This window comes from Zootoca vivipara, chromosome 5 (genome assembly GCF_965207765.1).
Source record: "Zootoca vivipara chromosome 5, rZooViv2.hap1.1, whole genome shotgun sequence".
Lineage (NCBI taxonomy): Eukaryota > Metazoa > Chordata > Lepidosauria > Squamata > Lacertidae > Zootoca > Zootoca vivipara.
In genome coordinates, this window is record NC_142588.1 from 53,476,113 (window position 1) to 53,491,399 (window position 15,287).

A 15,287-nucleotide genomic window follows, 5' to 3' on the forward strand; every position below is an offset into this window, starting at 1 on the left:
ACCTGTCCCTCTGTACACGACTCCCTCGGCCTACAATGATGACATGATGACCATGGACATGACAGAAATGTGGTAGGTGGCTGAAGTGCCACAGCAAAACAGCATTTTTTGGGTAGGGAGAGACAATGCTGCTGCAGCTTCTATGGAGGAAAAGCTTTTTTTGGGAACAAGCAGTTTGCTGTTGGAATCCTGCTAATTATTTCACTTATAAAAGTTGCCACCTTAGACCATTCTTGCTGTGACATATTCACACCATCTAAAACCTGAGGAAATATTTTTTTGTCCTTCAGAACGATTGTTTAAGCCACCAAATGGAATCACACAAACTAAGGTTTATTAAATTAGGTTGATGACCTGAACATGGACCTGGACCTGGACCAGTTCAAGCAGCCAGTTCACTTTCTGGACACCAGTGTGCATCTATGCAATGAAATGAAAGCACCACCTTATACCAGAAACCTACTGCATATTTGTACAATATTCTAACTTTCACCCCAAAGACACCACAAGATCCACTGTCCATAGCCAAGTCTTATTAAGAGAACTGCATCTGTTCCAACTGGTTGGACAGGGACTCACACCTTTAGGATTTACACCAGGCATTTCTTAAACTATTAACATCCACCCAATGAAGTGAAAAAGCAGGATCATCAAGTTTATACTTGTATCCAGAAATAATCTACTACAGGAGAGTCCCGTAAGGGGGAAAAATTGACAGAACCCCACCTGTCATGTACAGCTCACAAGTAAACCATGTCTGCAAAATGTCAAGGATCTACAGGCCATCCTGAACAATGATACTGTTTTCTCACAGGCCTTGAGTTGACTTATCCTTGCTTAAAGATAAAGGTAAAGGGACCCCTGACCATTAGGACCAGTCGTGACCGACTCTGGGGTTGCGGCGCTCATCTCGCGTTATTGGCCAAGGAGCTGGCGTACAGCTTCTGGGTCATGTGTCCAGCATGACAAAGCTGCTTCTGGCGAACCAGAGCAGCGCACGGAAACGCCATTTACCTTCCCGCTGTAGCCGGTACCTATTTATCTACTTGCACTTTGACGTGGTTTCGAACTGCTAGGTTGGCAGGAGCTGGGACTGAGCAACGGGAGCTCACCCCGTCGCAGGGATTCGAACCGCTGACCTTCTGATCGGCAAGCCCTAGGCTCAGTGGTTTAACCCACAGCACCACCTGCTTAAAGATACCTACTCTCAAATTCAAGGTTCTGGTTGACATATAAAGCCCTGAATGGTTGGGGCTCTGACTACCAGAAGGAGTGCCTCTCCTGCCCAGGGTCTGATATTTGCTGATGAGATCTTTTTAAGTACAGTACAGACCCTACTGCAACCCTAGATGCCTGAGTGTTTATTAGGACAAAGTTGGTGCACTATTGTAAGACCTAATGTTAAGGACTCGTGCACCTGCTCATATTCCTTTGAAAGATACTGTCACCTGCCAGCAATGTCCTTCTACATAAAGGCCAGTCTCTATGCAAAAGAGGAAATGTTCGCAAATCAGACACTAGAAATGGCAGCATTCAGAAACCAGTAAGAGTACATTTCAACATCCCAGAGCACTGTTGCTAACCTGAAAAATTGCATTCTCTGAAATTATTTTAAAGGAGTCTCCAGCGTGAAATTGTTGAATTAGAACCAATAAGTCCAAGTCTGTTCAGGCTTGAACACAGACAATAGTTTCCTGTTCAGTACAAATGTTAACTAACAATTGCAAAACTTAGGATAATTATATTATCACCAATTGCTGGTTTTGTTAATGTTTTTCCCCTTCTCTTCAGGTTTATAGTTGTGACAATTTATGTACTTGTTGCTGTTCACGGCCATTTGGTCCTATTTTCCTCTCTTTCTCTCTCCCTTCTCTATACCCATACTGCCAACTGTGTACTGTATCTGATGAAGTGGACTCCAGCCCATGAAAACATGATAATATAAACACTGATGCCATGGGACCCGTTGTTTTCAAATCTCTGCAATGTACCTACCCAATTCTGGACAGACATTGCCAAGAACAGTGCTTCCTTCCCTCCAACAGTGGAAGGGAGGGAGGGAGGCCTGCATCTTTCTACTGTTCATACTGCTAATGGACCTTCTTATATGAACAGCAGCCAGGAATTTAATGGGGCAAGAGCTGGCAAACTTGAGAGAGCTGACTGTTTCTTCTCTTGCTAAAAATGGGATGGTGCGGCAGAGTCATTCAAGCTTAGACTGTAGAATCAACCCTACGCTGGTCTCTAGAGAGGCTAAACATGGCTTAATAGTGCCTCTCAACATCTACCAGAGGGTAAGGCACAATTGCCTTGTTTTGCTTCAACAAACCTAGGGGATGCTTTGCACAGTGCTATGTATGTACACAAATCTTGAGAAAGTGATAAACTGCTAAATGGTTGCCTCTGGATAACCTTACTAGAACAGAGCAATTGTACAATATATTAAGCCAGCTCTCTAAGTTTGTTCAAGCAACAAGTAAAGCAGTTTGCAGTGGGTGTTGGTAATAGTGTTGGAATGTGCTTGTCACAATCATCACACTTCCCCTGTAAAGCTACACTACTCAAGGGAGACTTGAGGAAATGACACAAAAGACTCAACCTATATTGTTCCACAAATCTTTAGCATATATTGGTATTCCCAACATGCCACTGGGACTTGGGGAACTTTAAAGAAAAAAATTATCATTATTTTATTGAAACAAGAAATTACTCTTCAGAGGTAATCTCAAAAACTGCATGTCAGATACCCTTATTTTCTTATGAAATGCTTGGATAAGGATTTTTATGAAGAGATATCCTTCTTTATCAACGTAACAGAATTTTTTGGGCATGAAACCTAAGAGTGATTCAATGCACATCAAAGACATGGACCTTTCAAAAAGGTACATCAAGCTCCCTGCTTTAAAAATAAGAACCCAAGTCAAGGCCTGTTAGGGATTAGCCTTCTGTTAAATATTAAAGAAAAGTAGCTATCAGGAGGCAAAAATGGCTGAATAGTAGGACATTCCAAGGACTGGTTTTGAGTCTGGCTGGTTAAGTACAGTTGCAAATTATGTTTGCTTTTTTCACCTGATGCTATGGGTTTCACCTGTTTTGCCATATTTGTGACTTGTTTCCCTATGCTGCTGCATACCACCTTGGGACCCTACATGAAAAAGGGTTAAATAAATAAAATATTTGTTACAGCTGTTGCTATTATTACTGTTATATAGCCAAAGCTTGAGAAGAACTTGATAGCAAGGGCGATTAACAGAATGGCAGACTGAAGCCTTAATAGTGACTTCAATGTGCACAGTGGAGCTTCTCATTTCCCATGCCAGGCCTGGTTCAAGTGCTGCCCTGCATACTTGCTTGACAAGCCAAACTCCAGGCACTTTTGAAAGCAAATTTTGAATGCAGTATGAGCAGTGGCTGCTGCAATTTCTTGTGTATTTCTTCCCAATGTTCACATATGCAGCTACACTTAGACTACACCAAGCACAGAATTAGTTGTTACCACTACCTAAAAGGCAATGCCCATTTCTCACAGTGTCCAGCTCCTGGGAAGATGGCAAACACAACATAAAGGAAAGAGCCCTCCAACACTGTTGCTCCCAAGCATATTGTTGTATTCACTGGCATACTGCCTCTTAATATGGCATACTGCCGGGAAGGGGCAGCTGCCCCCCATCAAGTAAATAAATAAAAATACTTAACTAGAAGTAGAAACTGTAGAAAGATTTTTGACAGATTTTTCTGAGCAAAAGAAAGTAATGTAAACAGTTGTTGAGACATTTCATTTCAAATCTGCCAGACAGAGCCAGACAGAGGATGACAACAGGTGGGTGTCCTGCCTCCCCCCCCCAACATAAATCCTGCCTATGTCTATGGCATGGCTGTTTCATGCACCCATTATGGCTTACACCTGTTGACATGCCTATGCTCCGCAACAAATAGGAAGTTAAATTTATTTGGAAACAGATAACACACAGCAACATCAAGAGGAGACATTTTTTACACAGCTCATACCTATAGGCACAATCAGGTATGGCAGCAGCCTTCTTATATGAACAGCAGCCAGGAATTTAATGGGGCAAGAGCTGATGAAGTTAAACAACAGATCAACAGAGCCAGACAGATACCTAGAGAGAACCTGCTGCAAGACAGACCCAAAAAAGAAAATAACAGAACACCACTAGTCATCACATACAGCTCCCAAGCTAAAACAGTACAACGCATCATCAGAGATCTACAGCCTCTCCTGGACAATGACCGCTCCCTTTCTCAAGCTCTGGGAGGAAGACCTTTCATTGCCTACAGACAGCCACCCAATCTTAAACAACTCCTCACCCACAATAATACAACCACCAGACTTAACATGGACACTGGTACCAGAGCCTGCAATAAACCCAGATGCCAACTTTGCTGCCACATACACCCAGACAACACCATTACTGGCCCCAACAACATCCAACATACCATCTCAGGACTATTTAATTGCTCATCCTCTAACATTGTGTATGCCATCAAATGCCAACAGTGCCCTTCAGCTCTCTATATTGGACAAACAGGCCAAACCCTACGCCAAAGGATAAATGGACATAAATCTGACATCAGGAACCAGAAGACAGAAAAACCAGTAGGAGAACACTTCAATCTCCCAGGACATTCTATACAAGATCTCAAAGTAGCTGTCTTACTACAAAAGAATTTCAGAAATAGACTGGAAAGAGAAGTTGCTGAATTGCAACTTATCACCAAGCTCAAAACCATGGAGGGACCTGGTTTGAACAGAGATATCGGGTTCTTATCTCATTATACATGATAAGCGATCTTCAGCCATCCCAACCCTTGCTTTTTCATGCAAAACCATTTGCAGTCGTTTGCGGTCATCAACAGCTATCAGTCAGTCAATCACCCATTTCCACCACCCTTCTGAGTGATCCCCCCTCCCCATCCCCACCCCTCCCCACCCCTTCTCTACATAAGTGCCTGGAAACTTCCATTTCACTGTATCTGAAGAAGTGTGCATGCACACGAAAGCTCATACCAAAATAAAAACTTAGTTGGTCTTTAAGGTGCTACTGAAGGAATTTTTTTATTTTACTTCGATCCAGACCAACACGGCTACCTACCTGTAACCTAAATTGTAGGAAGTGACTGTGTCAAGGAGGGAAACGTTTGTATTTGTGGAGGCTCCCTATAAGGAAAAGTATGGTTCCAAAATGTGCTGGAAGCCTCCACATATATTAAAGGCTCCCCCATTAGACAGTCACCTTTTACAAAGTGGAACATGACAAAAACTGATGAAGGCCAGAGCTAGAATACTCATCCCTAACAGACCCTGTTTCCTTACCCACATTTCTTACAAGTGAAGGCAGATAGTGTTGCTATTTTTAATACTTTAATAATAGCTGGGAGGGGGTGACAGGGGAGATCCAACCAGAATCACAAAACTGGAGTGTGTTTTAACCACTCTCTCCACACCATTCTTTCTGTGGGTCAAAACATGCAGATATTATAAAGCAGTGGTGTCCAAACTTTTTTCAAAGAGGGCCAGATTTGATGAAGTGAAGGGCTGTGTGGGCCCTTTTTTAGGTTTGAAGTTGTTGACCTTTTTATGATTTTACCCCAAAGTTGTTCAGTTTTTTTAAGATTGAAGTTGTTGAGGTTTTTTTTTAGGATTTTACACCAGGAAATAAACTGCCAATAGGGCCAGATTAACCCAACCGGTAGGCCAGATTAGGCCCCTGAAACGGACTTTGGACATGCTTGTTATAACAGTAGTAATTTCTGCCCAAGACAAATGACAGCCCCAGGGATAGGCATTATCCCTTTCCTCTTACACTGTAGTTTCAATGGGGGGAGGCATGGCTGTAACTATTAAAATACTGTTTAAAAAACCAGCTGCCTACTGTTGTATCCAGTTTGGCCCTGAGCTGTAGAACTTTTGTCACCAGCAGCATAGTAACATCCAACAGCAAAATCATGTTACAGAAAATGGCTAAACATGTTAAAGAGACTGTAAATTACAGGACTACTTTTCAAATGAGTTTTCACCTAGATGAAGGTGAGGTCAGGCTCAGCACACCAGTTTCTCCAACCTGTGTATTTACAGCAAAATGAACATTTGTGCCAGTTTTGAAATAATGATGTTCGCCATTTTTCTTACCTTTCACATTATATTGTTAGATGTAAACATACAAATTCAGAGTGGGCAAGCAACAACTATGCATTTGCAAATGCCTGCTAAGCAGATAAAGACACAATGGAGCCAAGAGAGGGGTGGTCCTTTAATAAAGCAAATGCACTGGCAAATGCTTGTGTGCTGCTACATAAAGCATGAAGCAGCCATTCTATTATTTCAGAAAAGGGAATGTCTTGATGCAAGTTCTGTCTTAGCTTTTTAGTGCTTTGACTATTCCTAACCCCATGGACTGACAGATGCTAGAAGAAAACAGGAAGAAATGGAAAATGCTGTTTTAATAGCTCCAATGCTATTAAAATTTTTGTATGTAGTTTCTATGACAGAAAGCCCATTACACTACACTGGATAGGCTATTTGTTTGACCCAGCATGGCTGTTTTAATGCACACCTGAAGCATTCACTCTGCCCCCGGGAAGAGGTTTGCCTTAGCAGTATCTTCAGAAAGAGGTGCTGATGCTTTTGGCAGCCATTATTCCAGAGGAGCTGAAACCGTTGCTGGAAGCCTTTGATCATGTACAGCATTAGTATGAGTGTTACACATCAGAGACACTGCCACAGTAACTAACATACAAACAGAAGCTTAGTGCTAACAAATGAGACTTCTTGCTTGCTTAGCATCTTTGTGGCTCAAAGTGATTTTCTCATTGAACAATACCGGAGACAGTGGAAGGTGTTAGGGAATTAAGCTAGGCTGACACAAGGAATCCTGAAGTTTCAGCTTTGTGTAACTGATTAGCAGGTATAAAAAACTTGTAGAAAAGTTTTCTTCGTGGACTTTAATATGTAATGCTAAAAAATCTCAAATTTTGTGGCAAAAACCCCTTAATTTGCTATGAGATTATTATAAAACCTAAATAATAATATTAAGTTGCACTCCTCCCCCCGTACTATTTGGGGGAGCATGAAGAAGAAGAAGAAGAAGAAGAAGAAGAAGAAGAAGAAGAAGAAGAAGAAGAAGAAGAAGAAGAAGAAGAAGAAGAAGAGGAGTAGTAGTAGTAGTAGTAGTTTGGATTTGATATCCCGCTTTATCACTACCCAAAGGAGTCTCAAAGCGGCTAACATTCTCCTTTCCCTTCCTCCCCTGCAACAAACACTCTGTGAGGTGATTGTTTAGCTTCCTAAACGATCTGGAATTGTGTGTTCCAAGTTGGTGTTAGGGAGCTCAGCAAGTTCTGAGCTTAAAAAGGTGGAGAAAAAGGTATGCGACTGCAAGAGAGTATTAAAAAAGACATTGAGGAAGAACTATGAGCTGTACTGAGGGCAGAAGGCTCACTTTGTGACTAATGGATGCTCTCTGTATGAAAGATGGATAGAACATGCATCAAGTACTAGCAATGGTAGCTTTTGGGGGTTCCGGAATTTTGGTGTGTTCAATCACCTCACATGTAAGCAAGGTGGGGCCAACTGTAGAACTCAAACCATGAAGTCAAACAAAATGGGGTCTGTAGTCACTGCAAGTCAGCTCATCAGTGGCAGCTGCAAGCCCCACTTCCAGCAGGGACTGGCTGCACTCGTGAGATCCTGTGTAGAACCAATCCCAGAAGCGGATTTGACACCCATTTTAAAAGGCACCAGATAAAAGCCTGCTCCCAATGCAGCTGTGTCTTTTTACCTGCCTCACACCTGACATGTGATGTCAAGTGTGGGGTAAGTGGACATGGATTGGGGGAAATTGCCTCCAGAGGTATCTCACCACTGGGGTAATCCATTGGACGTGTGGCTGTCTTTCAACAATGTTCACTGAGGCAGAGTGTGTGCCTATTAACAGATACTGACTGCCAGGGATTTTATTATTTCAGAGTTAAAACATCTAGACTGGATTTCAGTTTGCTTCCAAGGTTTTGTTTGTTTGTTTTTACCAGAGAAGTGAGTAGTTTGCTTCCAAGTTAAATGCAAAATACTGGGTTATGTTTTGTTTTCCTTTTAACGCCTTAAACAGGCTAAGGTCAGGGTATCTAAGAGCAGCCCTGCTGGATCAGACAAGGGGATGAGCTGATTTTTCTTGCTCAATTTAATTCACCTTCACCTTGGCAAGATTAGTACTTAAAGTGGAGCTAATCAATTCTTTGTAAACACACCTTGTAGAAGTATGGCCTTAGGGGTTTTGGCAGCTGATTTTCTGTAAGGTAGTAGTAATAGAAGGAAAAGGTGCTTTGGAAACATGAGTGCCATATTTCCAAAGAAGGCATACAAAGCACTGGTTGACCTCTGTGTAAAGATTCAGAGAGCACAGCTGGATTGCTGGCTGCTAAAAGGTTTAAAGATCTTTCTATAAGGATGCACATTGTATTTAATTTATAGCTGAACGTTTACATTTCATCATGTTCAGAATCAAGAAAAGTCAATCTGGATCTTCCTTAGTTCAGTCATATGCTCACCTTTATATAAATCCATCCTTGCTATCACAATTTCCTGGTGGTTTTTACATTAGGAAACATAATATAATCCTCTACATGTCTACTCAGGAGTAAATCCCATTATGTTCAGTGGAGCTTATTCCCAAGTAAACGGGCAAAGGTTTATAGTCTGAATCTTAGTACATTCTCTATTGTTATTGTTCTCCAAAACATGCTTTCCATTTAGAGAGAAATACCTTTATGCTTCTAATGAGAAGTCAAACCACTCATTTAGAGGTCACATTTTTACACTTTCACACATCTCCCACTTCCTTGCTAGACAAAATGAAACACAGTAAAAGGGCTGGGTACGAGGAGACACTGTTAGGTACAGAATCGAACAGGGAGTAAATGTGGTTGGGTGTTCAGAGCACACCCAGCCCCAATGAGGATAAGCAATTGGTAGTTAAGTTCTTTGTTGGCAAAGCACTCAACTACATCAGCTCCTAAGGTGCAAGAGATATACACAGCACTCCTACTAATTAGCTAGCTAGGCACCTACTTCTTCAGACTTGTACTCTGGCCCAGACAGTTGGAGCAACCATGCCCCTTCCAGCTCACTTAAGCCCCCTCACACAAGCAACTGGCGGCTTCACCTGCACAGCAGCTCCAGCTGCTCCTGTCGCTTTAAGCCCCTCCTTGTCCTTGGAGACAGCAGGGGAGGGACAGAGGAGCCCCCCCTTCTTCCTCCAACCCCAGCTCCTGCCTCATCGGTGGCACGGAACCCCACAAATGGCCTCTTTCCCTGCCCCATCCTCCTACCCCCATGCCTTCTCTGCCCACCCCTTGGGACTCCTGCTTGTCTTGTCCCTGACATTGGGGCATTCTTTATCTGATTATACAAAACCTCTGCTGAGGACAAATGTGCTCTTCCATCCCCCCCAAACATGGGTTGTGCCAAGCTGCTATTTCATTCTGAAAACTAAAAATATTCTACAACTACAGGTTCACCTACTAACCTGCTTGCTCTAGGCCCTAACTACTCATTCTAGCTTTCCTATATCTGTCAGTTATGTCTAATTATAGGGCAGGTATCAGCAAGAAGGAAGGCCAGAGGTGCATGAAACTGGGTAAGGTTATTTCCAAAAATGCCACACCCACAACCAGGAAATGTAGACTATTCTTTGTCTGTTCTGAAAAGGGCCTGTACTTTCACTCTGTGCTTTCTTAACAGCCGGAGCACTAACTGAGAAGCTATATAGGGCTCTTCAATACATTCCCACATGGGCAAATCCTAAAAAGCCATTATCTGGAGCAAATATTCAGAGGCCACAGGCAATAGTACAAGAACCAGAACAATGGACTACTAGATCCTTTGAGTGTCTATCCTAAATCATTAGTGTGCTGGGAAAGCGAATCCATTTCTCAGAAAACAAGCTTACAGGGACTTCCTACAGATCTTCAACATGTTCTAAAAGCGTATCAGGCTCATATGCCTTAAGAAAATTAAAACAAACAAAAAAAGTTCATACCCAGCCCAATTGTGACACCTACAGGAGCAAAGAACTGAAGGATTCTTAGGAAAGAAATGCATCTTGAAAACTAGGGGGGCAGAAATGGCCACACATCTAAACTTCCTGTCCTTTTCTGAACTAGTTGTAGATTATATACACAAAGCTACAGCCTCTGAAAGTATTTCAAGACAAGAAAGAGTCCTAACCTAACTGTATCTTGTGAGATACAAAAGCCATGCAGAGTCCCATCCTTCATAGGCATGGATTTCACTCAGTTGTTTCAAATAGTTCCTCTATTTCCTGCCCCCACTAGCTCATCCTAGAGGATGTATGCAGTTATTATGGCAGGATTTTAGGAAAGGTGAAACATACCCAGTGTACAAAGGGCCAGGAGGAGTGCTGTCATTTCTAGGAATTCATGTTGTGGATACCTTAAGGAAAAAACTCTTAAATCAAAAGTGTGTTACAGTTTCATCTTAAGGGAAGCGGAATTCTATGGCTCTCTCCTCAAAACCCAGGCCTCTTCACAACAGCGCCCTAAGCGAAAATCATTTTGCAAGGTTCCCATTTCTGCAGTTTTGATTTTCCTTTTGAGTTTTTCATGGGTTCAAGTATTGTAACCTTGTCTTCTAGGCTGCATCGTGCTGTTCAAAAACAGTAACTACAAAAGGCAGCTGCATTGCAGTGGTAAGAGAGGGAATTAGAGGATGCAGAGTTTGTAAAATGTTCTGGGATTCTGGGAGAGAAAATTGCTGTTTACACAGAAGAGAGTATTAGAGACTGCCATTACTTTTTGGCTTTAAATTCTCTTTCCTAAACACTTCAAAAGAAACTGCAGCAGAATGCAAAGGCTTCCTTGGCCTAAAAATAATATAGCAAAATGAAGTGAAGAAATGTTCTTTTGGGAAGAAGGCGGGAGTGACTGAAGCAAGATGGAAAGAGGATGAGAGGGCTCTTACTTGTAACCAAGGCCCATGTGCTGCATATGGATGCTCCTCTGTAGCAAAAGCCCCTTCAACTCCTGTTGACACAAAAGTGATTGCTGTATCTCCCGTAATACTTTTGTATGTAAAGTGCCGTCCATGTAATAGTCTGCCCCTGGAAGAGTAAATATAAACACTCATAAATGCGATCTCTAAATCCACAGTATCTTCTCCATGTGACACACTACTGTATCATAAGCACTAAACTGCTCGGTCATACCCCATTTATGTATCCCTCTGATGCCTTCAGTTTTATATTTTTATATTTTATGTATCCCTCTGATGCCTTCAGTTTTATATGTTTATCTTTGTATTGAGAAATGTTTTTGTTTCTGACTATCGGTCGAATAAAGTATATTGATTGATTGACTAAACTGCTCAAGTCTCACAGCATCTAAGCACATTACTCTAAATTCGCAGATAATAAAAAAGTAAGGCATAAGTGGGTGAACATAACATGACCACACTAACATATGATTAAGGCCCTTGCTGACTATTTTGGCCCTGGGTAAAAAAAAGAAGACTTAGATTTGACCCATGTTTCAGTTTCATTACTGATGAGCATAGTGCAGCCTCATGGGATCACACCACAGGGAATTAGCTCCTACACTATTGAGTGTGTTATAAGGGAGCTCAAGAGAAAGCAATTCCATACCTAAACTCCACTTTCAACAACTCCACTCAATCATACTCTTCCTCACTAACTGCAATACACAATCTTTCATAAATCAATCAAATCAGCTGACAATTACTTAGGATTATATTGATACAGGGCTGTATATAAGAGGGTGGTAGTTCACAGAAAGCTGTAGTTCACAGAATTATAGAAATGTAGAGTTGGAATAGACACAGAGGATCATCTTGTCCAATGCCCTGCAATGCAAGAATATGCGGGGTTCGAACCTGCAACCTTGGCATTATCAGCACTATGCTCTAACCAACTGAGAAAACCAGGCTGACTACTCACCTTAAACAAAGTGGAATCAATGCTCCTGATTCCTGGTTGAATTTCAGGTGCACACTCTCAAGCTGTCTTGTGCGAATCAACTCATGAGGAATAATTGTTGCCGAGCTTTCACTTTCTAGGCTGTCCTTCCGACTCCTAAGAGAAATAAAAACATAGGTGTGCTTTTAGAGCGCAAGACCAATACCCTGCTTTACATCACTTTGTAAAGAAGATTTTTATTAATGGCAAAGGCAGACAGCTGTGCCCTGGAAAATGGACAACACACTTTTCCAACGGAGAGGAGCATGGCTGTATGCAACCATCCTCAGCAAGGGCACACTATGTTCTACCCTCCAACTTAATATTTCAGCGTATCACATGCCATTCCATTTTGATCCAGTAATTCTGGCTCACAGGCAACTTGTTCTCCAGCTCTCTTCATGTGCTCCAAAGTGGTTACAGTAATCATGGGGGGGGGCAGTAGGGTAAAATGTGCCAAGTCCACCACTATTGCCTTCAAACCTTTGAAAGCATTCCAATACACACAGGAAGCCACTACAGATACAAAAGCCTTCCACTGCAGACAGACATTCTCCTTTCCCAAGGCAGAAGGCAAAAAAATAGAGAGAGGAGGGGTGAGCGATGAAACAAACACACTTGTCCTTGCTGCCTCATCTCACAAGTTTCAGGACTTTGAGGCACCTCATTTTAGTATAATCTATATATATTTTTAAGGTGTAACTCCTACTTTCTAGTATCCAGGCCACGCTTAGGTCTTGTGATTCAACTGGATTTGTGCCTCACTGGGGGAAATGGCCAGAACTGTCGAGGGAGGCTTGACAACATTTTCCAAATCCAAGCTTTTGCAAATAATCATGAAGACGTTTGTCGGGATTGTATAACCTGAAGGTAGTAGCTATGGGTTGGGAATATAGAATCATAGAATTGTAGAGTTGGAAGGGACCCTGAGGATCATCCAGTCCAACACCCTGCAATGCAGGAATATGCAGCTGTCCCTTACGCGGACTGAACCTGCAACCTTGGGGTTATAAGCACCACTGAGCTATATGCATTGCACGTGAACAACCAGCTGAGAAGTGACCTGATGTCATTTCCCTGCTGGAGGAATCCTATTTGAGATATCACTTAGAGATGGTAGCATACCATGAAAATACTGGGAACCTGCTAGAGCCAAGCTCCTGCAGTATCCATATTAGTATTTGTATGCCTGCATAAATTTGTTAAGTCATCCAACCTCTCACATAGCCGAGATGTATGTAGCAAGCATGTCCCGCTGAGTAAAATAGGATGGTTCACAAGTAAATATTCATAATATTGCCTTTTCACAGTTAAAGACCCACAGGCATATTTTCCAGAGGATTTTTCACTGCACAGCCTAGCCAGATCCTATCATGGATGGCCTATTTTTACAGGCATCTTATAAGGCACTGTGAATATCCTCTTCAATGTAGAAACAACCTTACTGCCAATTTTATTATCATAGTGAGCTGGAATCAGTGTGAGAAGTTACTGATGCTTCTAGACATCATCTGTGATGATGGAGTCGCTAAAGGAAGAATGACCGTGTCTGTTAACACTTAGTATTGATTCAAATATACATTCACACACAACGGTACCTAAAGACGTGAAACGTCTTCCTAAGTGGTACTCGACAAGTCTGGTTGCCTTAGAAGCAAAGTTTCAAACACTGTTATATGGAATTTTTAAGAGATCAGGTCAGTTCTTTTTATTATTTAAGAGATCAGGTCAGTTCTTTTTTATTTCTTGGTTTACAAAGATATGTGCAATGTCTCTCATAAAAATTTTACAAATCAGTTTCATTTGTCAAGACATTGGGAAGAAATGGGGAAAAGAGCTAGATGGGGTGGGGAGGGGTGACGATTTTTTTTGTTTTTGTTTTTTAAAATCAGGTCAGTTCTTACAGTGCTGCTTGATTTACATATGGGAATTAGCAAAGGTGTGTATCATGCACACAGTCTGAAGGCAGTCTGAGGTCCAAACACAAGGTCAGAATAAGAAGCAAGATCTGAAGGCAGTCTCAAGTCCAAACATCAGGGTGGTGGCGAGAGGTCCTAGTGAACAGTTTGGTAATCAGGGGATATTTAAGTCTAGAAGCTGGTGCACGCATTGTTCCAGGACTCTGTCTAGAACTGAAGGCTTTTAAGCTTCAAGTCTTCAGAGCCCCTACTTGTGAAGAGTGGCTTATTCTCAAATAATATCTCTTTACTCAAGTGGATACTTTATTCCTCAGGCAAGTACCTGCAGCTGGAGCTTGACCAATTCTGCACCATTAGGTACCTGCACTCCTGAGGACTAGGTAGCCACTTGGCATCTGTCTCCAAGACAAAGATGGGGTTACCTGTCCCGAGGGCACAGAATCAACATATCTGCTTCAAGAGCCATTGCCATAGACTGCACCGTTGTGATTTTATCTTCAGGAGCTCCACGTGAGCCCTCAAAAAAGATTCCTCCAGCAGGGACATGACATTCGGATCACTTCTCAGTTAGCCGGTTGTTCACATGCAATAAATATCCATAGCTACTGCCTTCAGGTTATACAACCCTGACAAACTTGGTCATGATTCTTTGCAAAAGTTTGGTATTGGAAAACTTTGTCAACCCTTCCTCAACACTTCCTGCCAGTTTCCCCAGTGAGGCACAAAACCAGTTGAAAGAATCACACCTAAGCCAGCAAAAGTTTTATTAATGCCAACCTCTCTATAAGATACTAGCCATTCTTTAATAGATGGAAGGCATAAAGAAAGGATGGGGAAGCTATGGTTCTCTGGATATTGCTGGACTCTGGCTCCTAACATTCCTGGTTATTGGCCACCCTGGTTGAGGTTGATAGAAGAGCACAACAACATTTGAACGGCCACTGGTTCCCTACCCTGACTTACCGAAGATGGCTATAATCTAAGGGTGAAAAAAGGGAATACACCTCTCCATGCAAATAGTGAAGAAAGATGTGAACAAAACCCTTTGTGATTTCATCTAAGGCAAGCATGGTGAATACTTTTCAACAAAGGGCCACAGACTCCTGTGGGCAACCTTTCAAGGTATTCATGTCAGTCATGCATACAGCCAGATCCAAAAGTAAGTAAAGTAGAACAATGGATGTGACTCTTACCTTTCTATAACAGGCTATATCCCAACTATGTACAACTCAGAGATTTCTACACATCTCCACTCTGACAACCAACAGAAATGGCAAGGACACATTCCTCCGAGGGATAAGCACTTGATCGGGGTACAGAGCAGGGCTAGTGAGAAATATGGATGGGGAGAGAGGCCTAGAGG

The 15,287-nt window shown here is 42.1% G+C and overlaps 1 protein-coding gene across 2 annotated transcripts in view; it reads right to left on the reverse strand.

The window, feature by feature from the left end:
* The window catches only part of SUFU (SUFU negative regulator of hedgehog signaling), a 77,378-nt gene that overhangs the window by 13,116 nt on the left and 48,975 nt on the right, over nt 1–15,287 (reverse strand). For both annotated transcript variants that reach the window (XM_060274707.2, XM_035132658.3), the window contains exons 9-10: nt 11,988–12,122; nt 10,997–11,135 (exon numbers count right to left, since the gene is read on the reverse strand). In XM_060274707.2, coding sequence (XP_060130690.2) covers nt 10,997–11,135; nt 11,988–12,122 — 274 coding nt within the window. The remainder of the gene's footprint in view (nt 1–10,996; nt 11,136–11,987; nt 12,123–15,287) is intronic.